The sequence below is a fragment of the Streptopelia decaocto genome (genome assembly GCF_964273445.1).
Source record: "Streptopelia decaocto genome assembly, chromosome: 5".
NCBI lineage: Eukaryota > Metazoa > Chordata > Aves > Columbiformes > Columbidae > Streptopelia > Streptopelia decaocto.
This window is the reverse complement of record NC_138659.1, coordinates 59861013-59887729: the sequence shown is the minus strand read 5'-3', so window position 1 is coordinate 59887729 and position 26717 is coordinate 59861013. Positions and strand designations below refer to the sequence as shown.

Here is a 26717-nt window from a genome sequence, read left to right as displayed (position 1 = left end):
GTGGCGTTGAGCAGCGGATGGAGCCGGCCGGTCGGGAGCCTCGTACCGAGCCCCTGGGGGGTCGCTGCTGCTCCTCGGCCGAGGAGGCTGCGCTGGAAGTGAGGTGGGGGCGGCCGGAACAACCCGCGCCCTTCGGACCTCCGTAAATGCCGGAGCCCCTCGGCCCTGGCGGGGTGTCCTGTCCTTTGGTGGATACGGGTGAAACTTGGGTACTCCGCCCTTAGTACAGAGAGGCTCTGAAATGAGGAGTGAGCAACCCTGACTAGTTTTAAGCTGGGGCTTGATAAGTTGGTGAGAAGTTTGGCCTGAGTTGTTGCCCCTTCCTGTGTAGTGGTTCTGGCCCTGTGCAATCCTGCTGAACTCCTGGAACATGTTGGGTTCTCTTTCTCAGTGCCTGGCCTTGCGAACCCATGCAGTTCAGGTCTGCCCATGACCGCATCTCTCTTCTGCTTTACTCAGGCTACTTCAACCTCTAGAATTTCCTTGGCTGTTCTGTACCTCCTAAACCTCACTGTCACTATCTTCTGCCATGGCTCTTAGTTTTCCTGGTATTGTAAGTCCTCACTTCTGCCTTTCTCTCTTAACCTGCACATCAGAGACTTTCAGATTTCCATTTTCCACAAATATAACCAACACTATGTATAGAATAACACTTTCAGAGCTCTTGGCAGTCCAACAGTTTGCTTTTTAGTGCTGAACAAACAGGAGCCGTAGATAAGTTAAGCCCTTCCTACCCCACCTTGGCTGAGACCTTCACAGCAATCAAGGATGTTTGGTCACTTTTTCTGTTGTGGGACAGATGTTTAAACTTCCTTGTCTGTTTTAAGTATTTCAGCTGTTTCATCAACATTTATGACCAATATGGGAGATATAAATCCTTAACTATAGGTACAGCACTTTTCAGTGGAAAGCAAATTAATTGTTCTAGTAATGGAAGAAACAGGCTACAGCCTTAACTGTTCTGATACTTGCAGAATAGAAAAATACCATCTGAAGTGTGTCATTGCTATTCAGGGCAGGTCCCTTCTGCAAAATGGTGTTACTTGGAAGAGCTGTTACCCAGGTTTTCTGCTTTGTGGAAACACCATTGCGAAATGAAAATATTATGCAAAATTTAAAAATAATTTAAGCCCTTTGGAATGTGAAGCAAAGCCAATTTCCATAGAACAGAATGCTTAAAGTTTGCATTTCTTATAAATTAATATTATCAGCAGTAGTATGTATATCAGTTTTAGAAGAAAGTGACAAATTATTTTGCAGTGGTCAATTGCAATTCTGTGTTTTGTTTCTGCAGAAAACATGAAACTTTGACAAAACTCATGTTTTCGTAAAACTTGTTTTTCAGTGGCAAAATGCTGTGTAAGGTAATTTCCAAGCAACTCTAATTATTTTGCCCCATCTACATTGCATTAGCTAGCAAAGTTTATGACAAATGCTTGTGACACAATGCTTATACAAAACTGGAGACAGACACAGCATGGTAAACATGTGGGTGAGCTGTGGCTAATTATCTGACCTAGTGTGTACTGCACCAGTTATAGCTGATATCAGATAACAACCTAAATCCTTGTCCCCTTTAGCTTTTACTAGTTATAAGGATGATAAATTACACTGTCATCCCATTAATTTGTCCCTGCATAAATGTTTTCTAGATTTCTTTTTACCCCCACAAACAGAAGTTAAAATGGTTCGTTTCCACTGATTCAGATCTAGTGTTAGAGAAAAGCCTAGAGCTGGTCCTCTGAGCGTGTTCATAAAGGTCTGCTTATGTGCTGTGGCACTTCATACATCTTGTCTTTGTGTAAAAGGTCTGGAAAAAACATTTGTCAGCTGAAATGTCTCCTCTTTGTTGCTATGGCATTCAGTTCATCTGCACGAGCACGTAGTCAGTGTGCTCCCACTCCCCTCTGGCTACACTTACTCCTCTGGTGTGTAGCAGAAGAGGCCAAAAGCAGAAAATACTCCGAAAAGATAATGAGAAGTTATTGCTAGATATAAATATCTTAAGACTAGTCATTTAAAAATGTTCCTAACTATGAAGTGCTGAGGGTGTAGTACAATCTTCTAGCAGGAGTAGAGAGGATCGGCAGCTGATCTGATCTTATGACTGACATGTTCATGAAAGGAGTGTAAAAATGCTGCTTGCAACCGCAGGGGACGAAGATCTCTTCCAGTCAAATGTGCTTATTTGGAAGAGGACATGGAAAGTTTCTGGATAGAAATTGGAAGGTGCCAACAGCTGTGCTGTACACAGAGGGAGTGTGTTACTTAACTGAAACTTTTCTGTCATGGAGCTAGCCAGCTAAGCTGTGGCTTGGTCAGCCATCTTCACTTAATGGTAAATGCAAATCCCTTTTGTAAGAGGACCTTGCTGTTCATCCACACAGTTTCTGAAAGGCAAAAATATCTGCAGGCAGTGATGAATTTGTTGATAGATTGTAAGTTTGTAAGCTGACTCCTCTTCAGTAATTTATTTCAGTTCTTGTGTAACACATCTTGTTTACATTGTGTAGCAAAAGTTTCACCATGTTAAGTTTTACCATGTTAAAGTACTAGTATCTTTAAAGCAGAACAGACCTTCTGGTTAGGTTCATATAAACACAAGTCATGCCTTTGTAGTTTTTATTTTATGGGAATGAGATGAACTATGCAATATGAAAAGGTGCAAGGTATGGATTGTACCTGTGTACCTCTTTCATAATAAAGGTATACTCTGTTACTATGATGTCTGAAAACAAGAACAGAGCCTGTGAACTGGTTAACTTCCTTTTTAGTGAAAACTGAAGGAAATATAAGCATCTCTTCACATTCCTGTGACAGTCCTTTTTGCTCCATCAGGGTAAGATTGACTATGTTTTTGGAAACACTGAACTAATGATTCATAATATTAAATCTTGAAGTTATTGTGGTTTTGCAACATTGGTATGAGGATGAGACTAACCTATCCCAAGCATCAGTTCAGTGTAACTTAAGCTACAACATACCCTTTATCACAGTATTTTGAGATGTGTATGTCTTTGGTTAATGTTATAACATTCAGTTGCTCTTTCTTAAGTTGGGTTCAAGGATTCCCAAAGAAGAACTTTGGCTTTATCAACAATCAAACTGTCTGCTACCCCTGTGGCAATTACATCCTCTTCCGGGACATTGAAACAAGGGAGACGACGGTGCTGCAGTGTCAGACTGGCCAGGTGGGAGCCTTTGCAGCGAATGCCAACAGACAAGTGGTGGCCTTTTCAGACCGGAAGCTGAATCCCATCATATATATCTACACTTTTCCAGAACTGAGTAAACTGGCAGAATTAAAAGGTAGTAATGTGGTAACCATCCCTGTCACCATTTCATTGAAACAATACTTAAATCCTCTAGCTTCTGAAGGATTTTTTTAGTAAGACTTGAAAAACAGTGTGACAGGAAACTTGTATCATGACAACATGTGTGGAAAGCAGTGGGAGGAATTTTCCACTGCACTACTTTTAGTTAGGCTTAAGCTAAGGAATATGACAATATAGAATGGAGCTGTTTTAAAGAGAAAACTAATGGAATGAAATGGAATTCATTTTAGGAAAATACAGTCAGAATAACAAAAAAAACCCTCATGCTGCAGTAGGCTCCCAAGCAGGCTGCTGAAAGCTACATTGAGAAATCTAAGATGTGAGAGAAATGGGGGCTCTTGCAGTTAAAATTTGGAGCCTGGGATCCAATGTATATTTTTGCCTGCCTCATAACATTTCTCTGCTTAGTTAAATTACTCAACCTATCTATGTTTCTGTTTCCTTGCTGTTTAAATAAGGATCATACTACTTGCTTATTTCATGTGTATGAATGAAAGTATGACTGCAAAGGATGTTAGGGTATTTTACAGATTTAAGGTATTATTGAAAATTTTTAAAAATTCCAAGCAGTGCTACATAGTGAACTTTTTAATGATCAAATCAAAACAATAATCTGGAGTGAAGGAATCAGGAGCCTGAAGAATGTCTTTGAAAAGTTGGAAGTCGATATAGAGAAAACGAGAAGACTATTCTATCTGTGATAGTATACAGTAAAGTCCAGGGCAATTAAAGACCATTCTTTTTATTTTTACATTTCAGGTAATACTCAACTGGACTACACCTTACTTGCGTTTAGTTTCACAGGCCCATATCTAGCCAGTTACTCTTCAATTCCAGAATTTGTTCTTTCAGTATGGTAAGAGTGGAAAAAAAGTTCTCTAATATCATTTACATTTCATTCGTAGTTTTGCCTGTGTGCTGTTTTAGCATAAATTAACAAATGTAGAATTCACTCTGGTTCCCTTAATTTCCTTTCTTCTTCTGCAAACTTTCATTGTCTGCAAACTTTCTGTACCAAATTTGCTGTTTATTTTCTAGCATTGGTAACCATAAGTCAAAATTATGATTACTTTGCTACAACTGTCGTCTTTTTGTTTCGAAATTCTGTGGTTTTGGAGTACTTCTAAAGTCTTCGGTGTCAGTCAATTATCTGTTCACCCTTGGAATTTGAGTACCGTGCTGTTTATGAAATAAAGTTGCCTGCTGAAAAGAGGAAAAGAGTTCTAAAGTCTATTTCTACTTTTTTTGTCTCCCTGTTGTTCAGTGGTTCTCTTAATTACTTGTGCTTGATCTTAGTTCTGTCTGACAGTTTTGCTCAGCAATTACACTACCATGGCTCACTGGTTTAGATCATAATTATACTGCTCATTGTCATGAAAAGAAATATTATATAATACAATGCAGATACAGAAAGGGAGAATATTTCTTTTTAAAACATTGTTCTGTAAAAATATAATCTTGCTCTTATCTCCATTGTCAGCAAGTCCCTGTTTACACTAGAGTCTGAGCACTTCTTCAAAACAGATAGGGAGGGTGGAGTAGGAGGCAGGCAAGCAAGGACATGCAAGGAATATTCTGTATACTCCTGATTTAAATGTGACCTTTCTTGTACAATAATTAGGGAAGAGTCAGAAACTCCTGTAACTTCAGAATTTTAGTGATGACAGTAAACACCATTGCAGATGGGTCTTCTTTATCCCTTATGAAGAAGAATGTTTGTTGTGAGCTCTGATTGTAGCCAGTAGTTCAGGAAGGATGTCTCTCTGTATGTCACAGTAGAAGCCAACAAGAGAGCCCTGCTGGCCTGAAGAGCTTATGTGTTATCACATAGAGCAGAAACAACACGCATGGTCTAATGTGTTCATTGTGTGCACTAAAACAAAAATCCACCATATTGAAAGACTTCTCTAGATTGTTCTTAAAAATGGAAATGTGTAGAAATGTTTAAATGCTTCACAGTAGTGGCAATTTCCAAGGCCAAACAATTTAAACCTGTTTGAATCAGCATGAATGTTACGATCAGCAGCTAATTGTGACAAAAGAACCATTCTAGATTCCAGTCAGAAAGAATTCAGTAACAAAACAGAACTACCTTACAGTATTAAACTTAGAATTTATAATAAATTGAACAGTGGATTGTCAATTTAGTGTGAGATTAGGACCTTCATTTTTGCACTTGGATTATATTGTGCATTCATTGTAGAAAAGTGTGTGTACAGATAAAAGAAATCTCAATGTTTAGGCTTCTTAATGTGTGATTGCAATCACAGTTCCTGTATTATAAGCAGATACTTTGGAATCAGAAGAATAAGAGATGATGTGAAAGTTATGTCAGTCTCAAAATATAGAAAGATTATGGATAATTAAAAGCTGCCTTTCATCTGAGATGTTTTATCCCTAGATATTTATCCTTTTTTGTTCAAAGGAGAGGCTTAATGCCAGATTATTTTTCAGATACACGTACCATATAGTTTCAGATCTTAACAAATTATCTTCTATAAGAGTGTTGGCACTATCTGTTAGGCATGAGATGAGAACACGCTGACAGATCTTTAGAGAGAGCGCTACACTGATATCTCTAAAGTCAGAACTGCAGCTTACAGCTTTCTGAAATTTTAATGAGAGTTACTGTGTATGTGTGAGTACTTCTCTTCTTTTGCACATGCTATCAGTATTCACCATTGTCTTGCATCCTTATCTATTTCCGTAAGTGAAGTTATTGTAGGCCAGAACAAAAGGATTATACTAAGTCCATTTACAGCAGTGTATGCATTTTAGTTTGTTTTTTTTTTTCCTATCAGCAGTAATGAAAAATACTAAAGTTATAAACGTTATTTGGATTAACAGTCGGATATATTCTCTAAGACATAAAAAAAAAATTCAAAACCATTTTCTTCAAATGATGTTAATCAGTTCTTGGACAGCGCCTAAGAATGCAAATGTAGTGAAGAATTTATCTGGATAACAGAGAAATCTGCAAATTAGATAGTGAGAACATAGGTTGCAGTGGACAAAGGAAAATCAGTGGAAAGCAGATTCCCAGGCTTGTGTCAGCTATATGTAACAGCCCCACACAAATTCTGCTCCCTTTTGTGTTCAAGTTAGTTAATGCAGCCACAGACTGTACGTCTGCATTCACAACACAATTACTGTATTACCTAAGTAATTCATCCATAGATAATCACAAGCTGACTGTGTTTTATTTCCTAACTACAATACCTTCCAGCTGCAAGCCTGCAAACATAGCCATTATTTTAGGGATTGGAAAAGCAAGGCTGATGTCTGGGGTGCTGAAGAGTTAATTGTTTGGGCCCATTCATGTCACTGATGGGACTGATGAAAAAAAATCCATGTCTCTTGACTCTGTTGGTCTTTTCAGAAAAGGAAGTGCATGATAGTGTTTCTAAAATTTCAGTGTTCAAAATTATTTTACTCTTCAATTTTCTTTTTTTTTTTTTTTGTAGCAGTACTAATTATATGTGTGGCTGATTAATTACCTCCTTTTCATTCTCAAGAGGACCAAGCTTGTTTGACAGCAGAAATTTTTTATCAGTGATGACGTATTTGTTTTCCAGTCTTGATCTTGAATGTCAGTCATAATCACATCCAGATATTTGGCTTGAATGCTTTTGACTTATTTAATAGATTTTATTTTCTTTTACTCTTCTTAATACAGGAACTGGAAAGAAAATCTCCTCCTGTGCAGTGGGTCTCAGCCAGGGGTAACCGCAACCTCTCTAAGTTTTAACCCTACGAATTGGCAACAACTGTGTCTTGTTAGTGAGAGCTCTGTTACTATCTGGCTTATTGAAAGGAGTAATGACGAACATCTCCTTAAGCAAAAGTAAGCGGAGCACCCTTCAGGTTAAGAGAAAGATCTAGAAGTATATTTCAATAACTAAAACTAGCCTACATCTGTTCGCAAATAATTTAATCCAATTTAGTTCACCTCGCAATTGCAACCAGTAATTGCTTAATCACAAGCAGTGTGAATCTGTCTAGTCAATCAAGTGAATTGAACTTATGATTTTGTTTCTTGGCACTCACATGTCCAGAGTATGCACATCATTAAGCTAATACTAATCAGCTGCTTTGGCAGCCTCTATCGAAAGTTGTATGACTGAATTAAGGTAGTGCCTAGACTGCTTTCCTGCAAGTGGCCATGTTGAGCATTACTTTTGCACTTATGAAACCACCAAATTTGGATCAAGTTGCTTCACAGTTAGCATAGTTAAACCATATGTTGTTGTGATCACAAATTGTACCAAAAGCAGTATCAGTTTTCTGTGTTATTTCCAGCTTGTGTGGCCAGTTTACAGGTCCAGAGGGCATGGCTTGGTGAATGCAATGCGCTTGGTACAGCAAACATATTACAGAATTTATTTTTGCTAAAATGTTTGTTATATTATGTACCATTCAAGTTAGAGTCCTTGAAATATAATATCTAAGCTGTTTCAGTGACAGCTATTCTACAATTCCCAAGTGTGTTTCATCTTGTTAACTGCAAATATAACCAACATATTGCCATTGACACAGTTATGCTAGTGAAAATATAGACAAGACCTTAATTTGAAATCTGAAGAGACTATTGAAGGGTTTTTTTGCCTTTCATCATTATACAGTACACATGTGAAAATACATATACACTCCTTTTTTCTCACTTTTCATTCCATTCAGTAGAGGTTAAACCTCCACTGAGAATAGTGTATTTTACATATATTTTTCCAAGTTATAAATCAACATAGTTTGTAAACTATAGAATCCTCAAGTCCTGCATTGTAACAGCCACTCATGCCAATTACAAGGGTACAGCAGGCAAATACTACAAGTAATTTTTCATCATCGTTAAGCTTTCTCCAGATAAACTTAAGCATGAATCCTCACAGCATATGCAAGTTAGGTGTGTGACTTTATTAATCCTGGTTAATAAGGAAACAGCAACATAGAGTAGTTTTTTTTTTTTACAAGGCAACAAGAAAATATACTGAGCTAGAACGTGGCAATCTGTTTCTGCCGGTTAGGAACATTCCTCTTGTGTTGTAGAATTACTATTACTTTTCAGTGAAATGGAATGTGCCATGTAGAATGATTGTCTACAACAATCTTCCATTACTCTTGCAGAGCAATGGAACTTAACTGAGTTGGTGTCTCAAAGTTTTGAAAACATGCTTCTCAGTTTTGTGTCAGCATTTACTATTCATAATGTCTTCTCAGACAGTGTCTCTTGCTTTTTCACAGCCCTGTGAAACTGCCCGATGAACGAGGGTCCGTGAATCCTCATGAAGAGCTGTTTTTCCCAGTTTCTCATAGTGAAAATCGATACTATGGCCCAGATTTGCCAGTTTCAGCCATTGCTGGACTGGTAGGAGATGAAGCAGAAACATTCATGGTAGCTATTGCTTTTTTTTTTCCTTTCTACTATTCCAAGTTGTTGTGGGTTTTATACGAATAGGTGTTAATAAATTAATAATTTTAATGTCTGTTCAACAGGTACAACCCAGTAAATAGATCAGTTGTCTCAACAACATTTTAAAAATCCATTTTGATAGGAGACTTACAAGGCATGCTGCTGCTGCACAGTGCAGTACAATGTAGAGATTTCTGACACTGGTCCTAGCATAGTAATATATCTGTGCAGCAGAAGTACTAATCTATATCTCAGAAGCAGCATAAACACATCAGCATTTAAGCATGCCCAAAGTAATACGAGCCGCTGAAACCTTGAAAACCTATTCTCCTTCGGGTAACCTTACATCCCTTTGGGAATTGTTTTCTTTTTGATTCTGAAAGTGTTTTACACTATGGAAACATTGAAGGCTTTATTCCAGACAGCAACCTCTGCTTCTGAAATGCATTTCCATATCAATGTCAATGTTGGATCTGCCCATTTGTCTCACTTGTATTTGATCATTTACTTGTTAGCCTCCCTTGAGATGCTTCTTTTGAGATGCTTCAAAAGTATTCACATTTTGTTTGAAAATTACTTTCACCTGACTACCAACTACAACCATCTGCCAGTGTGAAAACATTTAACTTGCAAATCTGGGATTCTCTTCTAAAATTAAGACCATCAATTTCTATTTGGTAACTTGTGATAGATATGAGACACCAAAACTAACATGTGTAAGATGACACTGGCATTATACTGCATCTTTTCAAGGGACAAATGTGAGTTCTGTATTATCAAATTAGTATACCACAGGTTTCTGCCACAAACTTCTCTTGTAAAGCAGAAAAAAAAATAAAACCAGGGAATTACACTTTCCTGACCTCATCCTCTTTTCACAGCTTCATGCATTCAGATTCACAGAGGTTTTTAACTGTGTGACTGCTGATGCTCTTGGTTTCTGGGACAATTGATAGCTACAAACAAACATCCTCTACTGACTCTAATTACACATGAGCTGCTTATATTTCAGATCACTTAGAACATGGAAAATGAAGATAATATATGCTCATCAGGGGCATTGCCTTTTTCTTCTGCCTTACTGCCTCTTATGTGCAGATGATGAACTGCAAAAAAATACTTTGTTCTTTAGTCTGTAAAGTAAATTGCAAGGGATATTGGGGAAAAAAACAACTGCCATATTAGGGCTGTGAGGCTTCATAGAATTTGTCTGTCATTGAATGGATTTTATTCCATTCAGGAATGGTAGGTTCTTGAGCTTGCAGAACCATGCAGTGAACTTTTCCACATGGACATGTTGGTGCTTTCAACCATACTAGACACCGCTATGGGGTATTCGCATTCCCAACTACTTTCAGAAAAATCTGTATTTCTTCTTAGTACCTCCAAGGTGATTGTGTTCTCCTTATACAGAAATATTTCTGGAGTAAGAGTAGATTGTCTTTGACAAATATTTCCTTTTCTTTCAAATTGCATGGTAAATATTTTGATACTTATTTACTGTCCAAGTTCCTTAGATGAGTGTATTTTGGTTGTGAATATTGACAAAATAATGAACATCAGGTTATTTAGCAATACAGAGTTTTTGCAGGAATGCAAGCTCTTATTGTTCCCTTTGCTGTTGTGGTGGTATGTAATTTCGTGTGTACTAAATTGTGAGGTGCTACATGCACAGTTTAGCACTAGGAGGCACTGAGTCAATTCCTGGCATCTTTTTGCCTTTCTCAAGACTGTGATAAGTGAGTAATCTTTTGCAGGACCTGCATTTTTTGTGCCTTACTTCGCTGATTCTCCCTTCCATGCATGCCTGTGCACATATGCTCCATCTGTAACCTAGCCGAAAAACTGAGCCACTACTAAATCTTGTAACCTCCCACACTGCGGGCAGAACCACACACATCTTGTCAGGTTAAGCACCCCCTTCCAGCACCCCAACATGGAACATATGGCTTTAGCAAAGCAATTCTTGCACAAGTTGGTCAGAATATACTTGATAGAGAAGATGCTTCTTTGAAATATTGTTTTATCATGACCCTTCAAAAGGTGCCTAATGCGCTTGAGAGAGATTGAAATGACTGAACTTGCTGAGTTCCTCAGATATCCAGATGTCTTTGGACTACAGTTGCTGTAATGGACCAGCCTGTCCGAAATAAAGGTGCTATAACAACCATTCCTCACCGTCTTTATCAACTGACACCCTGCTGCAGCAGGTGTATCAATGGTTATTGTTGCTGATAATTTGTATACCATTACACATGTCCATGAGCAGTTAAGTGACTCTGGCCTAAAAATTGTGCCTTGACATTTGTAAATACCTTGGAGTTATTTTTCTCTCTACTATCATCAGTACTTTTTTAATTAGTAAGAGACAATCTGCTTCTCCTGTGGTGGTTAATGAATTTCGTTCAGTTGAATGCAGTGGGAATAGTATCATGGCTTGATGAAGCTCTCCCCATCTCTGCAGAATTTGGCAGAAGGATTTTTGTTCTTTATCACTAAATCTGAGTCGGCTAAAATGGATGTTTTTCATGTTGATGTAAGCATCTAAAGTGGAGAATTATTTATTTAGACTGCTATTTAAAGGAGTTGTCCTCAGCCTGTCCATGGTCCTTGGAGGCTGTAGCCCGCTCCTAAGGAATGTACGAGACACAAGTAAGAAAAGTGAGCCCATTGCCAGGGCACTTGTTTTCTCCTTTGAAATGTGTTGGGGTTCCATACTCTAGAACATGCTGGGGCCGGGTATGTACCGAAGTGTAACCACAGTGGGGCAGCAGAAGGAAAAGAATTGAAATGTTCTACAGCTTTCAATCCTTTTCTTGCATTAGAATGATTTAGTTTTGTTTCAATATTTCTTACAGCTGGGGCCTATTTTCTAAATATGCTTTACATATTTACAAGTTTACAGATCTACAAGTCCATTTGATTCCACTTCATCCCCAGTACCAATTTTATTCCACTGTCTTTTTATAAAACTTTTCATGACAAGGATCCATCCTGGATATTTTTTCCCTGAAGAGGTTCCACTCAAAAGGCAGAGAAGTTCAAAAGAAGCTGGCATTATTATTATTATTGTTGTTGTTGTTGTTGTTATTATGCACCTCTGTGCCAATGCATAGTTCAAGAAGCACCCTGGTTTGAGATTTACATAATCTCATTCTTGGATTAGCATATTTTATCTGTTTTATGTGTGAAGACAGTATGTAAATGACAGCAGGTACAAAAGAACATTGCAGTAGTTGCCTTTATACAGGAAGCTTCTGATTCAAAGTATTTCAGTGACAACCTTCCCAAAGATTTGTGATGTTCAAGCCTCATAAAATCAGTGAAAATGCCTATATTAAAAGTTTCTCTGTATGATGTAAAGCCCCATTTGTCATAGATTTATTACTGCTAGTCCCATTTGATTTATAAAGTGAGTGTTAATATACTTTATTTCTCTAATATTTTCCCCTGAGAAATTCAGAATGCTTTGTAAGCATAAAAAAAGAGTAAGTTACTTACCCAGAATCACATAGCAAGTCCTTGGCATATTTTACTAATGAAATCCAGGTACTTGTGAATTTCTGTCCTGTGTTTTCATCACAAGTCCATCCATATTTCCTCTTTTTATGGAAACTTTAGTGACACAGCAGGTGTTTTACAGAATTATAGTCTCTTTTTTTTTTGATCTATCATATTGTCTAGTGTTCCTCACCACTTCTGGTGACATGCATGCTTCTTCGAATCTTCTCTTTTAAATGTTCTCCCAAGGTTTTCTTGTGTTTTGTTCCCCTCTCCCTTTCCCTGAATTCTCTTCAACCTGGTTCTTTCTATCATGATATTTATATGACCCCTATTACTGTTGTATCTGAGCAGGTCACTGTCTTTAATAATGTTTGGTGGAGAAGTTCTGTGCTTTGTGTTATATGGATGAAGGATTTATGAGATTTAGTGAAATGAAATTCAAGGCACATGGGAAGTCTGGCAGGGATATTTCTAGAATTAATTTGCAGATGACACAAAGGTTGACAGAGCTGTTTTACAGAGTAATTTGGATTATATGATAAGATAAACTCTTATATGATAAGATAAACAAAATGTGTTTTAATAGTGCGAAGTATGCAAGACCACATGTGCAGGTTATGTCTACAAAGTGGAAGACTATTCTGAAAAAAAGTTTGAAAAGCATTTGTCAGGGTGAAGGCCATAGTGGGTAAACATTTCAATTTGGGCTTCCAATGCTATTCTGACATTAAAAAAAAAAAAAATCTAGGGGCTTAGTGTATTGAATTTTATCATAATTTTATCATTGAAAAAACTGGGAGATGACCTGGGTATTGTGGGTCAAGATCTTTGCAAGGTTAGGGAAGATACTGGAGGGATTCCCAAGCAAGAGGACAAACCTGTAACAGATTCAGGTGCTGGAGAATTAATCCAGAATAATTAAATTTTTTAAATATATAGTTTTAAAACAAAATCACAATCATTTTATCAAGTTTCTAGGTAGAGAGCTGCATTCTCCACCACTATCTCACATCACAGACTTTCCTTGAAAATGTTCTTGCTTCTCAAGTTACTGGCCTCAGTGAAGGCATGACTGAATAAAATAAGGCTGATGTTATACAAGTGGTCAGACTCTATAAGATTTTTTTTTTTGTCTTAAAATGTGTGTAATTCTTGTACAGATACTTGTCAATTGTTGATTGACCTTGTTTATCTTTGTGCTGAAGCCTAGAAGTTATATTAAGCCTACAGTGCATCCTACTGCCCACTGCTGGACTGGAACCTCAGAAGTTTACGTGAGCTGTGAAGAAGGATATATTTTGACAGTTAATGCTGAGACATACAGTGTTTCTGTTCTCCAACAAAAACCTTTACCCGGTAAGAAATAGCTGCATTGTGTGTTTTATTCAAGTAGGGAGGAAAGTGTATAGGTGAAAGCTTTTTTTGCTTTCTTCTATTGTGTACCCTACAGAAGTTGTAAAGCTATACTGTAGAGCCATATTTCTTTTATTAGTATGATTAACATTTGAGAATGTCTTTTGAACTTCTGTATTGGTTTCTTTAGCACCCAATTATTGGCTTTCATTTTTCGTTGGAAAAAAAGGAGAAAAAGCTCTAACTAGATCAAAACTGATAAAATAGTTCCAGAAGCCCAGATCTTACTAACCAGCTCTACTAGATTAACATTAAACTATTAATATACCAGCTATACACAGTCTTTTTACTATTGGTTAAGTACCAATAATTTATTTTATTTTGCATGAAATACTGGACTGTCCTCATCTGGTGTGTTAGATAATGTTAGAACACATCTTTGAAGACTCATGATAAGTCTTAAGACAACAAAACTGAATTTAGTGTACTGTTGCTTAATAGAATTCCAGCTATTACATAAACTATTTTCTAATGAAAACAAGGTTGTAAAGACTATCAGACCTTACTGCAGAAAGTGTAAAGCACAGAGAGTGAACAGAAGACGTCTTTGGCTTCAAACAAAGAAACCTGCTTTTAATTTATTCTAGAATGGGAGGATTCAGTATATATACCTCAGATTGATGGCAACTTGCCAAGGTGATTTGTCTGCCTTATATATATTTCCACTTGTCTTTTTTTGTGGGGATCTGTGGCAAGCTGGTGACTGACTAAAGTTTTCTGGCAACAGCAGCCCATTCCACACCTTCTCTTTTCTGGGAATCCTGAGGTCTCTCCCCTGCTACATGCCATGTGCTGCCCTGTGTGCACATTCCAAGGGCTCCCAAGACAGAGGATGGTGAGATGCAGCCAGCATCAAGTGTTCTGGCAACGTCAACTTGTACCCTGTCATCCTTTACAGGGATGGAAGGTGTCAGTCCTACTGTGCAAGTGAAGCTCACTGGTTCAGTGAGGAGTACTGGAATCTGCTTCTCCCTGACACTAGAGCTGGGTGATATTCTGTTGTAGACCAGCATAGAACTGTTTCTTTAATAAACATGGAATCAGTGTTAATGGACAGGCTGGTGTTAAGCTTGTTTTCTTATTTTGCCATGTAATACATTATCTTTCAAGCTGCAACAAGCTGCAAGTTTCCCAAAGTACTGTATCTCTGTTCAGTTTTGATAGTTACCACAGAAATGAAAGCTGCTCTTAAAAACCCAGCAAAGCAGCATTCTTTCTCTGCTTTTGAAATTATTAGAGTTTTAAGTTTACCAAATCAGGAGTTGGAAATCATCAAAAATTAAAAAGCTGAGGTGTGACCAGAAAAGTTTTTGCCTGTTTGGTAGAAGACAACAAGAATATTTGCCATTCGAGCTTTTCCTTGGCCTGTATATTTTTCTTTGAGTCTTCTGTCCTAAAACTGTGTAACACAATTGTCTGTATTCATATGGTACTGAAGCTTCTGCTTAATTTAAAACCTACTGCAGAATGTTTAAGTGCATGTCTAGCTTAGGGCACATGAGAAATTCCTGTTATGATGTTGCAAACAGCATCATAAGCAGCCCCAACATTCCACTTGGGCAATTTTTTCAGACTGGCTGAAGATTTATTTGTAAGTAAAAAAAAGTTTAAAAAACATGGTTAGAAATAACAATAGCAGAACTTAGCACTAGAAGATACATAAATCTGCATCTGTACACTCTCTGTGCCAAGAAGTGTGATCTCCCTTTTACAGCTGTAAGCTGAATCACAGAAAGACTGTGCCTGTTTAGTTGCATAAATTATAGAAATGGTGGAGATTGGCGAAGAACACACATTTTTGATTCAATATACTGAACCTGGCCTTTTATTTATTAGACTGGAACACAACTGACTTGTAGTGCAATGTTTATGTAAACAAGGTTCATGTAATAAATTGTTTTCTTTTGTGCAGAACGCATACGTAAAATATCGGACGTGCTGTCATATGTTCACAAAGAAGTACAAAAAAAGAAAGGTATTTCCTTGTTCAAATCAAGCTAATAGATTTTTAGGCAACACCAGTGAGATCTGGGAATAATAATATGTGAGCACAGCTGGAAGCCACTGGTTAGAAAAACTCAGCTCACGCTGACCTCTGTAAGAAACATTGATGACAATCTTTTATGTTTACATGACAAATGATAATAACTTTTGTGCTAATAGACAGACAAATGAATAGCCTCAGGAGAAAAAGCGGCAGTGAAATAATTTCTGATCGTTCTAATTTAAATTGGAATAAGTGATGCTAGAATGAGTTCCCTACTGTTTAGTTTTAGTGACTTTTTTTAGAACTGCAGTCACCTGTAATTTGGCCGAGATAGGATTTAGGAGTGTTTGTTTCAAACACTTTGTTTTGGGCTCCACAATATACACATAATGGACAAAGTTCAGCACAGGGCCGCAAAGATTATTGGAGAGTCTGAGTACATGACATACAGAGATGGGCTGGGGGAACTGTGGGGGATTTTACTATGGCTTCAGCTACCTAATGGAATGTTAGAGGGAAGATAAAACCACACAGGTGAAGGACACAGTTTGCATCAATGGAAATTTTGGGTAGATATTAGAAAAAAATATATATTTTCACAATGAAGGTAGTCAGACATTGGGACAAGTTGCCCAGAGAAGCTGTGGAATTTCCATTCCTGGGAGTATTCAGACCTCAGCAGGATAACATGATCTAACTTGGAAGTTGGTTCTGAGTTTGAAATTGGCTTTGTGCTGAGCAAGAAGTTGGATCAGAGGCCTTCTAGGGTCCCTTCCAGCATAAATGACTCTATGATTCTGTTATTCATACTTTAATGTGGCTGTTTGCAGCTTTTACAAAAGAAGTGTTTTCTCAAATTAATTTCTAGTTCATCAGACCACAATAGTACTGTCACATCAAATTCTGTATATCAGTCTTCTCCTTCATTATCACCACAAAAAGTCCAAAAAATATATAGCACATGGAGCCTTTTTACTCATAGGTAGGAAATCATCCCAGATTTGAAGTTGAGACACATTGTTGCAATAAATTAAATTTTATATTTTACATTGGTTTTGTGCTCTCAGGTGGCAAACCAAAGGATCTGCAGAACCCAGTTTTATCTTCCTTGGCATTTTGTAAAGATGGACTGTATGCAACTGGAAGTGTAAGGCATCCTTTATGCTCTTAACTTACTTTTATTGTATGAAAATCAAAGAACATTCACAGAGTTCATTTCAAAGACAGGAGTTAGAAAAAAGTGGAGGGCTGCAGAACTATAAAGGTCATCTCTGGTATTGCACATATTTTCTTTGTTAAGACATGAGACAAGATATTGGGGAGGAGCAGAGTGGGAAGACATTCCATTTTTGTAGTCAAAGAAGCAAAACAAAGAGAACAATGCTATTTTTAACAAGAGAGTATTCTAGAGGAACACAAAAGAAGTATGGACAAAAAAAGAGGAAAGCAGAGAAAATGGTCAAGAGAATTGCCATACACAAATCAATATTTAACCCAAACTGACAATGCCATTGTACACTACTGCTTAAGAGTGGGACAAATTCTTATATCGTCTCAAAAACCCCAATATGAAATCTTAAATATTAACTGATGAGACTGTTTTCATCAAACACAAACTGTTACTAAGACTTGTATTAAAGAACACCTTCATTTTTCAATAGATTTATTATCCAGGGTAAGAGTCCTCTGGATTGAAACATACTAAAAGCAAACAACACCATTAGTGATGGGGTACAGTTAAACACTGTTACTGTAGAGACTTTCAGAAGTTCTTGCAGTTCAGTTTGCCAGAGGGGGGCAGGGTAAATGACCTAGACTTGATGTGGATTTGTACTTTTCTGCACAGGGGGGCATTTTATTCTTTTATTACATCAATGATCTGCACTATGAGATGAAAATCTGTGCTGATATCTTGCAACCGATAACCAGCCTCATATTCTCTCCTGATTACACTGTGCTTCTTCTTGTCACTGACCAGGTATAGCATTTGAGATAACAGCATTACATAATGGGATGTACCTGTGATTCTGTATGTGTATGCTGATGTTCTTAGTATGAAATGTTTGTACTGTAATCACACAAGTCAACAAATTATATCAGAGGTGACCTTAGTCCATCTTGTGTTTTTAATGAGAGATTGGAAAGACTTTTGTTGAAGGACAGAATTGTCTCCCACAGATGGGAGATTATAAAGTACCTAATGCTGAGATCTCCCAACAGAAACACTTGTGTGTGTACAGTAGAGCACATGATCAGTGGGTCCAGGTCACTGTGCATGAGCTCTAGGCTTGATGTGTGCCTGCACAGTAAGAAGTGCAGCTTGAGTACATCAGACCTGCCGTAGCTATGCAGTAGAGTTGCTCTGTATATGTACCTGAATTTGTCTGGAAACCCAGCTCGAAATCCTTCTTTGACCAGCCTAATGTCCAGAAATCATACACGAGAGTCCCAAATCCTCCAATTCCACTTGTTTTTTCAGACCTTTAATCATTTACATTGGCATTTTTAAAGCTCTTAAAATGTTTTTGTGTGTGTCAGGAGGTTCTGAGTGCAATGGTAACTCTGGTCACACTCCCTCTGATTTCATTCTCCATTTGCAAAATTAGTAGAGGAATTCAAAAATCTTTGTCAATATTAGTTATGAATTGTTTCTAAGAGGCTTTGAGATCTTTAGACAAAAAGATCTCTTAAAATTTAAGATTTATTATTTTGGGTCCCTTTTGTTTTAGGTTATTTATTGATTCCTGGAGTAACATTATTTTATTAAAGCAATTTTGAGAAACAAAACTTCTTGAAAATGTGACTAGCTGGCTCACTGTGTAAACTAATATAATCCACTACATTCAGCTGAATTCTACTGGGCACTTTTTACCTCAATTTGGAATCAAGTATAAAGCTTTAAAGAGTGAAGCTCAAAAAAATGGATATTTTTTGTTGAAGTCTTTGAAAGCTTTTAATGAAAAGTTTCATGACCTAGTGATGGATTATTTCTCTTTATTTGTCAGGGTGCAGTCTATACTTACAAACCTCCCCACAGTGAAGAAGCTGTCAAACTCTTGGATGCATGCAGTGGTTATTTTTTGGCAGCTGATTTTCTTACTCCAGGGAATGAGTACTGTGTGGTAAGAAATGGTATTCTTTCTTATATATAATAGTGGCTCTTTTCAGGTAACCAATATGTTGCCAAAGCACAAAATCAAAAGCTTTGCAGAGATTAAGGCTGTTCTGATATTTGTTACAGTTGTGTAACTTCTCGTTAAGGAAGTAAATGGCATTAATTCAGGTATGGCCGATAAAAGGGTCAGAATTTGCCCTAGAATAAAGGGTGGATAATTTGCAGATTGCTGAAATGTAATATTGGTCCTGCTGTTGATTTATGTGACTCTATTTTTGGGGAACCGTCAGCATTTGCCCTCTCCCGGACAAGCCCCAGATTTTAACAAAGCCAGGACAGGAACATAGCTGAGCAAAATGTGGATTCAATTCAGAGAACAGATGTTGGAATAAGAAATTCCTACTGATCTTTTCAGCCTTCAGCGCAAACTGGAACAGCCTGAGAGAAGCCTCTTTGCTGGGTCCAGGCACAAAGAAGGCTTTATTTATGAATCTCTCCATTCAGAGGAATTCCTTGCTTTCCTCCTATGTCTTTGTTTGCTGCAAGATTTGTATTTTAGCCAGCAAGTCTGATTCATCTCCAGGCCATGAATTCTTCAAGTAGCCAGCCTGGGAACCCTTGGATCTTAGTCGATTAGGTTTGCTGAATCCATTTGTTTGTTGTTAGCTTTAGAATGTTACATTTTACCTGACTCTGAATGAGTAATGTGAGGGTTGATTGATCTCTAGCCATACTTTCCTGTGGAATTATCAAATTGACTGGATATAAGAAGAACTCAAGTACTATTATAATATGCATTATTTTTCTTGTGAGAAAACAAGACCTTTCCTTAAGCCCTTCCCTATGCAAAGAAAATTATAAGCAGGTTTTTCTATTGCTGGCTGACTGCTGGAAGTGCTAATATTGATCAAGCTTACATGTTTTGCCCTAGATTGTTTCTCTCTGCCTAAACACCATTCCTGTAGTTGCAGCAATTCACAAAAAAATATTAAACATTTTCCCATGGCAAGAGTATCTTGCAGCAACTGGACTTAAAGGAAAAGAGAGTTCGAAGCAAAACTAGTAAGACTTGGTCTGCTGTGCTCAGACATTAGTTAAATTTATATTCTATATTGGGACTTTTTGGTTATATTCTACTGTATATTCTATTCTACTATATTCTATTGGGACTATTTGGCTATTCCACCACTTTTGACTATGTTTTTCCCTGTTCAACAGTCTGTAGCAACTTCAGGGGAAGTACAAGTTTGGTTCCTGGAAGACGGAACTTGCCTCAGCAAGCTAAACCTTAATATGGAGGTACATGTAACAAGGAGTTTATATAGTGACTGATACTTAAAATTTTCTTTAATATTTTTCAATGCATAGCATAATATAACAGGGATTTGCATCAAACAGTGCTGAGGAGAGCTCAGTATTGTCTTTGAACAACCATGAAAGAGATTTCAAAAAGATTGTCTTTTAGAATGTTTCCTTGAACTAATCATGAATCTAACCATAAAGCAGAGGAAACATTTTAAACTCATGTCCTAGTGATGTGTCTTTAAGCATATATTTGTAAATAACAATCTAAATTGTTATCATATTACTCTATTACATTTTTATTTTTAATGAGTGCCAGAACGGAAAGAAAAGTTTCAAATGTGAAAAAACAAAATGCCTTGATGGATCTGAAAAACAGGTTCTAGGAATTTAGTTGATAAGGTATTTAAAATTGTTAATGCTTTTTCCTGATTTAAGATGCATTCAGACCCTGAAATCCAACATAGTAATTAAAAAATCCCTTTCTGTAAAATCCATACATGTAATTGCACTCACTGTTTATTTAGGTGGAACTTCTTTCACTTAAAATCTGGATAGTGGATATAATGTGGTGGTGTTTTTCCTGAGGAGTGTAGAATTAGCTTTTGGTATGTAGGTACAGATCATAGGTAAAATTCCTATGATGTCTCTGAAATCCTTTCTTTGTTAAAAAAGAAAACAAAAAAAGTGTTTTAGATAAACCACTTGGGGTTTCTTCTCCAAGTTTTAGAGACTTTTAAATAGCAAGAAACTTCATACTAACTTATAGCATAATATATAAAAAGATATGGAACTGTTAAGTATCTTTTACTTCTCAACTAGGCAACTGCGCTGGCTTGTTCTCCCTCCTCCAACAGCGTTGCTGTAGGGACCAAAAGAGGTGTCATCTATTTCCTTGACGTTACCAAAGTTGAAGCTCCACGGGTTGTTCACAGAATTTTTCTTTCCACATTTCCAGTGCTTTCTTTGCAGTAAGTATGTAGTAACAGGGACAGGAATATTGTCAACTTGCTGCTTGAGTAATACTGTTAGTTGAACAAAAAAAAAAAAAAGTTTTTATTCTAAAAATAACGAAGTGAAATATTTTAACAGCTTCAGTTTTTTCCAACATATTCTGAATTGCCTTCAAGAGGAGTAGTAGGAGGATTTATATGAGAAAAATATAAGAAACCTGTATTTTAAGAAAGTTTAGCTGAGCACTGAAGATAGTCATGTATAAGATCCTTTCTGACAGATTATCATATGGAGTAATTATGTACACTTCCATGTATCTGAATTTAGAGGGTTATTTCTCACTGAATATAAATTTGAGATTTTATGAAGTTAAGTTTAAGCCATTGGACATCTCTTCGTTTGTGATGGATTTTTATTACCATTGTTAATTATTCATGTGCTTACAGTTCCAGAAATTACCAGTCCTCTTGTAGTCAGTGATCTAAAAGGCTTTTTTAGTGTTTTTGTTTGTTGTTTGTGTTTGTTTGGTTTTGGGTTTTTTTTGCTGGTGGTGGGGTATGTGTGTGGTGGTGGTTTTTTGGTTTTGTTTTGTTGGGTTTTTTGTTTGGTTTGGTTTGATTTGCTTTTCCAGTTATTGAAAAAATCTGAGGATATTTTACTTCTACTTTTTAAAAAAATAGAACAGATTTTGAACTGTTAAACTTTAATATAATTCTGCCTGTTATTTTGACACTTAGATGTGTTATCTTTTCACAGTTACCTAAGATAAAACACTAAAAATAGATACAGAAAGCAACTTATTCAAAGTCAAATGAATGCAAAGGCATATCAATTCAAAATAATAGCAAAATGTGTATAGTAGTTGTGCTTTTACAAAGTAAAAATTTTTTTTATTTTAAAATTTTTATTTTAAAATACTTCAAAGAAATATTCGATAAAGTTTTTAACACATCCTGCAATTAGAAATTGCACTCCTAGCACTGGGCTTTATATCTGGCCTGAACCCTGTAAACCCAGAAGCTGAAACTCCAGTTGTGTTTATTCTAGCAGTGAAGTCAGCAGAGTTATGGGAATGGAATTATTTGCCCCCTTTTACTGACTTTATTGAACTGTATTCTATTTGGATTTATATTTCACCTAGTTATGATCAGAGTGGCCAGTTCCTCATCGCTAGAGCTGCAGAAGGACATATATTTATTCTAGATGCTCGACCTTCAAAATTATTCCAGGTTCTTGGATATGTAGGTAATATATGCAACAACATTAACTACATGGTGTTGTCACTATTTGCTGCACGTTATGGATACTTCCTGGGCAGACTAAGCCACTCTCCTTCATTCTACTTATTTTTCTGGAGGACTAGACATATTCTTCCCACCTGTTTTCCAACTGTGTTTTGTCCCGTTGTCCTGGCCAACTTCTGCGCACCCCCCCCCCCCTCCCCCTTTTCTACTCCTCTGTAATTTTAGTTAGCAAATGCACCAGCTTTTCTTCCAGGACACATATAAGTCACAGGGGAGAGAATGGATTAGCTGGATTAGCTGACCAACTGATCACAACTCCAGCATAAAAGTAATAGTGCTGGCAGAGAACTTGAGACCTTAGTGGCTCTCCATATGAGAATTTAGACTAAAACACTGTGGGTAGATAGCTGGGTGTGATCTCCTGTTACAAATGGCCATCCCAGACATCTTTAACATTGGCGCTGCTGCAATTTTCAGCTTTGATGGTTGATACTGAAGAATAAAAAATTATGGCATTTTAACTCACAAAAAAAAAAATCTGAAATTTGTAAATTTGTTTCTGCAGTCTCTCAATTCCAGTAACATTATACTTGCAGATCACATCTATGCATACAGATCTTCATTATCCTTTTAAGTATAAAGGACATTATTTTATCATTTTAATTGGTTTGACAAATATAGAATTACATCTTATTAGATAATTTTCAGAATTTGCCTGATCATGTTTTCATTATCTGGCTGCCTTCTTAGATGAGGGCTTTTCTGTGCTTTATCTGGAGGTTATCATCAGACAGCCTTGAAATTGCTACAATTCAAGCTGGATGTGAACTCAGATTTTAATGTTTAGTGTAATAACATTCTGGTGCTCGGTGTTCTCAGCATCTGATGCCTCAAGCTGAAATTGTGTGTATGCAGCATTTTCTGAAACCAGGTTGTGGCTTGTCTGACATTTTAATCCAAGTTCAAAACTGTTAAACTGAGAAGTATGCTGAACAGGGATTTCCTTTTTTTCCTATGATATCTTAATAAAAACAATGTTACCGTGCTTCAGTAACAATTTGCATTGGTGTTCCCTACCTGCTTCAGTGTTGGAGGATCAAGTGCTGGATCTTTCTGTAGTTTCTGACTTCAAGAGCGACTTAGTGGAAGTGATGGTACTTGTTAATGTAGCGGAGGTCCAGCGAGCAAGACTGGAAACTTTTTGTCTATGTTCAGCACTCACAACAGGTAAGAATTGAAATATATGCTATGTGATATTTTTCTAATGCAAGAACATATTATTGTCATTCTTTAACACAGAATACTAACAATCTTAGTATTTTCTTATTAGTGCATACAAATTGTCACGTCACAGTGGTTAAACTGTTTCTAGTGCTTCGTTAGATCTAGTAGAACTGTGTGTCTGCTTGGCTGCAGTGGCTCCATCAGCACAGCCCAAAGTCTTTGTGTTGAAAACAGGTATCGGAACTCCCAGTCTCCTCCTTGAAAAGTCACATCAGCTCCTTCCTTGTGTAGGTTTTCATAATTACTTGTTAGGTGAAACACCTGCATTAGTGGTAGTGATGCCTCTTCCTCCTTGTTTCTCTTTTAATCTTTTAGATAATGATAAGTGTGTTAATGAACACGGAATACTTAATGCTAATGCCATTAAAAGGAAGCAATATGATTTGGATTGCCCTTTAAGCTCAGCAGTCAGATTGAAGGATAACATTGTGTATGGCTACTGTACCTGTGCACCTTTCATCTGTAAATACCATCTCTCTGAAGAGGTAATTCTCTGAAACTGCTTTATTTTGGGTAGTGGTTTAATACCAGCAAACAAAGGCTGTAAATGAAGTGAATATAGCAGGACATTATGTTAAAAAAATTCCTCTCTGCACTAAAAATATCTACTCCATCCATAAACATCAACTTTCAGCATCCTACCACCTGCTCAGAAACCTGGTAAAAGCAGTCTCCTTGTTCTATTACAGAGAAAGCCGAATATTGGTTCTTAAAACTCATGCAGCTTGCAGGCACTTCACATGAAGCTTCTGTATTGGAGCTGTGTTTTTGTGCAGTCTGCTGAGAAACCTGAATATCCAGCTATTGAAAGAACTGAGCCAATGTGAGCCCATGACTCTCAAACAAAACTGCAAACCCAGTTCTGCCTCTCAATGAAGTAATGGAGACTTCAGGAAGCCATTGTCATTGCCTGCTGAGCAACTGGAGCTCTGCAGCTCATAGGTCTTCCTCAGTTAAAGAGTCAAGTCAGGGAAGAACATGGATTCCAGAGGGGAACACTTCTCCTTGACAAGTCTCACAGTTTTTAAGCCAGGAAACTCCAGGCCCTAACATACTGAATACAGACCCTTTTGAGGAGATAAGCTGCAAATCAGCAGCATAGCAACGGTACTGCTTCTGAGCTCAGTAATCCAACAACATTTTAAATTGCATGTGATAACCCACAAAGCTATCATTATTCTTCTCAAAAAGGCATAGATATTTCTATCATCTGAACTGCTGCTAATGTTTTATTTGTTTGGCAGAATATGTCAAAAGATCTGTCAGTATTCTCATCAACAAAAAGGACTCCGAGCAATCAGTTTGGATCAGGGTTCCTCTGTTTATCACCCAACAGCCAGTGGCTGGCTTCAGCAGCAAACAATGGTGTTTTGATCATCTATCATACTTCTACTATGGTAGGTAGGCATCAAGGCACAGGCTTTGTTTTGTTTATGTGAGAAAGAGGTGTGAAAGCTACTTTCTTCCACTGTAAGCTTGTCTTCACTTGAATGTAAGGTGTTCCAGAAAAATGTATGTTGAACATTAACTGACATAATACAGTACAATTGTTTTTATAATGAACATGTATATGATCATACAAACAACTTACTTTCTTGTCTGGTAAATCTTAGGGTAGATAATTTTACTATTTTTCTTTATCTCCTGAAAAATCAACTTACTAGAAAATTTCCACATCTGTAGTCAAAAATTATAAACTCATAAATTCTAGTCTTTTATGTGCTTTGGACTGACATTTTGGATTGACTTTTATCAAACAACAAAGAACCATAATTTACAAACATATTCCATTAGAACAACATATTTGCTGATGCTGCTTCTATGACTTTTCTAGGACATACTTGCTCAAAAACATTGTCACTCATATCAAGGAGGGGGAATCAGATCCATGGCATTTTCACTGGATGGCAAGTTTATCCTCGTTAATGGCAAAACTGATGGTGCCCTTGTGTGTCTGCAATGGAAGTATGTATAAAGTGGCAGATTTATATTGGTGGTGTAAATTCTTGTATCCTGACAGACTAATTTTTGCACATACTTGTGATTTTAGACTTCCTTTTTATTAGTCCCAAAGTAAGGAGAAGAATTGGATAGAGATAAAATAATTCCTCTCGTCTTTAGAAGCAGCCCCCCCAGCTCATGAAAAGACCTGTTTTTTTGGTGTGGTTGCAAATACAGGATTAAGGAATATCTTCTGATAAGTATTACCCACAGTGAGCTTCTCATGACCCTATATAAACCACCTGGAAGGGGCTCTCTGGGGATGTAAGGGATGTAATCTCATGAGACACTACTTTAACGCAGTGATTTGGAGACTTTACAGCTTTAATGGGAATTGAACTATGGCTCTGGACAGCTCTTAGAAGACATTAGGAGTAAGAGGCACTTGAAACGACAGCTTTTCTATGGTAGAACAAATACTTAGGTAGATGCATAGATTGAAGATGGCTCTGCCAGAGCAGTATCTCAAATCTGGGTAGCCCATATTTCAGAATTTCTAATTCTGTAAAAGCCTCATTTAATTATGGAATTCTAGAATTCAAACAATATTGAATCATAAGTAAAAATATAAACATTTTTAAACAACTTATAATTGTATAATAATATTTCATACTTCATCCTTTACCATAATACACAAAAAATACATTAGTTCCCTTTCTGTTTACTAGGAAGATGAAGAAAACTGAAGTTAAGGAAGCTGATTTTCACTGGCAATCTCTTCTTGCTATACTGAACACGTCTATTTCAAATGAAAATGTTGCTTTACAATCTATGGAAGAGTGGCAGTCTGAACCAGAATCCACATCAGGATCACTTCCAGAAGAGAAATTTAAGGTGTTTTCTCTATTTTCATGGGGAAAGAATATTTGATCATTATCCTAAAATTACACATCATAAAAACTGTCCTCAAAACAAACACTGATCCTTCTATACAACTAGAATAGCCCTGAGAATAGGCTGAATATGCTTAGTTATCCATTTGTGGAATAGTATTATCAAAGAAATGCAATAGTTTTGGGAAGATAACATTCACATCTTCAATTTCACTTGGTTTCTTCAGCCACAGAAAACTCTGTGAAAAGTCAGTTTCTCCTCATGGGAAGTTATGTGTCATTCCCAGTGGGATGTTAGTGCTATACATTGTGTGTTACTTCTTGTATATATTTCTGTT

At 37.0% G+C, this 26717-nt stretch overlaps 1 protein-coding gene across 1 annotated transcript in view; it reads left to right on the top strand.

Annotated features, from left to right (window-relative positions):
- CFAP43 (cilia and flagella associated protein 43) overlaps positions 1-26717 on the top strand; it is a 45889-nt gene continuing 19172 nt past the window's right edge. The window contains exons 1-18 of the mRNA XM_082053055.1: positions 1-103; positions 3056-3309; positions 4095-4191; positions 7012-7179; positions 8574-8724; positions 13452-13602; positions 15572-15634; positions 16714-16793; positions 17493-17624; positions 18652-18768; positions 19980-20060; positions 20886-21034; positions 22159-22262; positions 23348-23488; positions 23861-24030; positions 24790-24942; positions 25380-25510; positions 26215-26380. Of these exons, the coding sequence (XP_081909181.1) occupies positions 18-103; positions 3056-3309; positions 4095-4191; positions 7012-7179; positions 8574-8724; positions 13452-13602; positions 15572-15634; positions 16714-16793; positions 17493-17624; positions 18652-18768; positions 19980-20060; positions 20886-21034; positions 22159-22262; positions 23348-23488; positions 23861-24030; positions 24790-24942; positions 25380-25510; positions 26215-26380 (2394 nt within the window). The 5' untranslated portion in view covers positions 1-17. The remainder of the gene's footprint in view (positions 104-3055; positions 3310-4094; positions 4192-7011; positions 7180-8573; positions 8725-13451; positions 13603-15571; positions 15635-16713; positions 16794-17492; positions 17625-18651; positions 18769-19979; positions 20061-20885; positions 21035-22158; positions 22263-23347; positions 23489-23860; positions 24031-24789; positions 24943-25379; positions 25511-26214; positions 26381-26717) is intronic.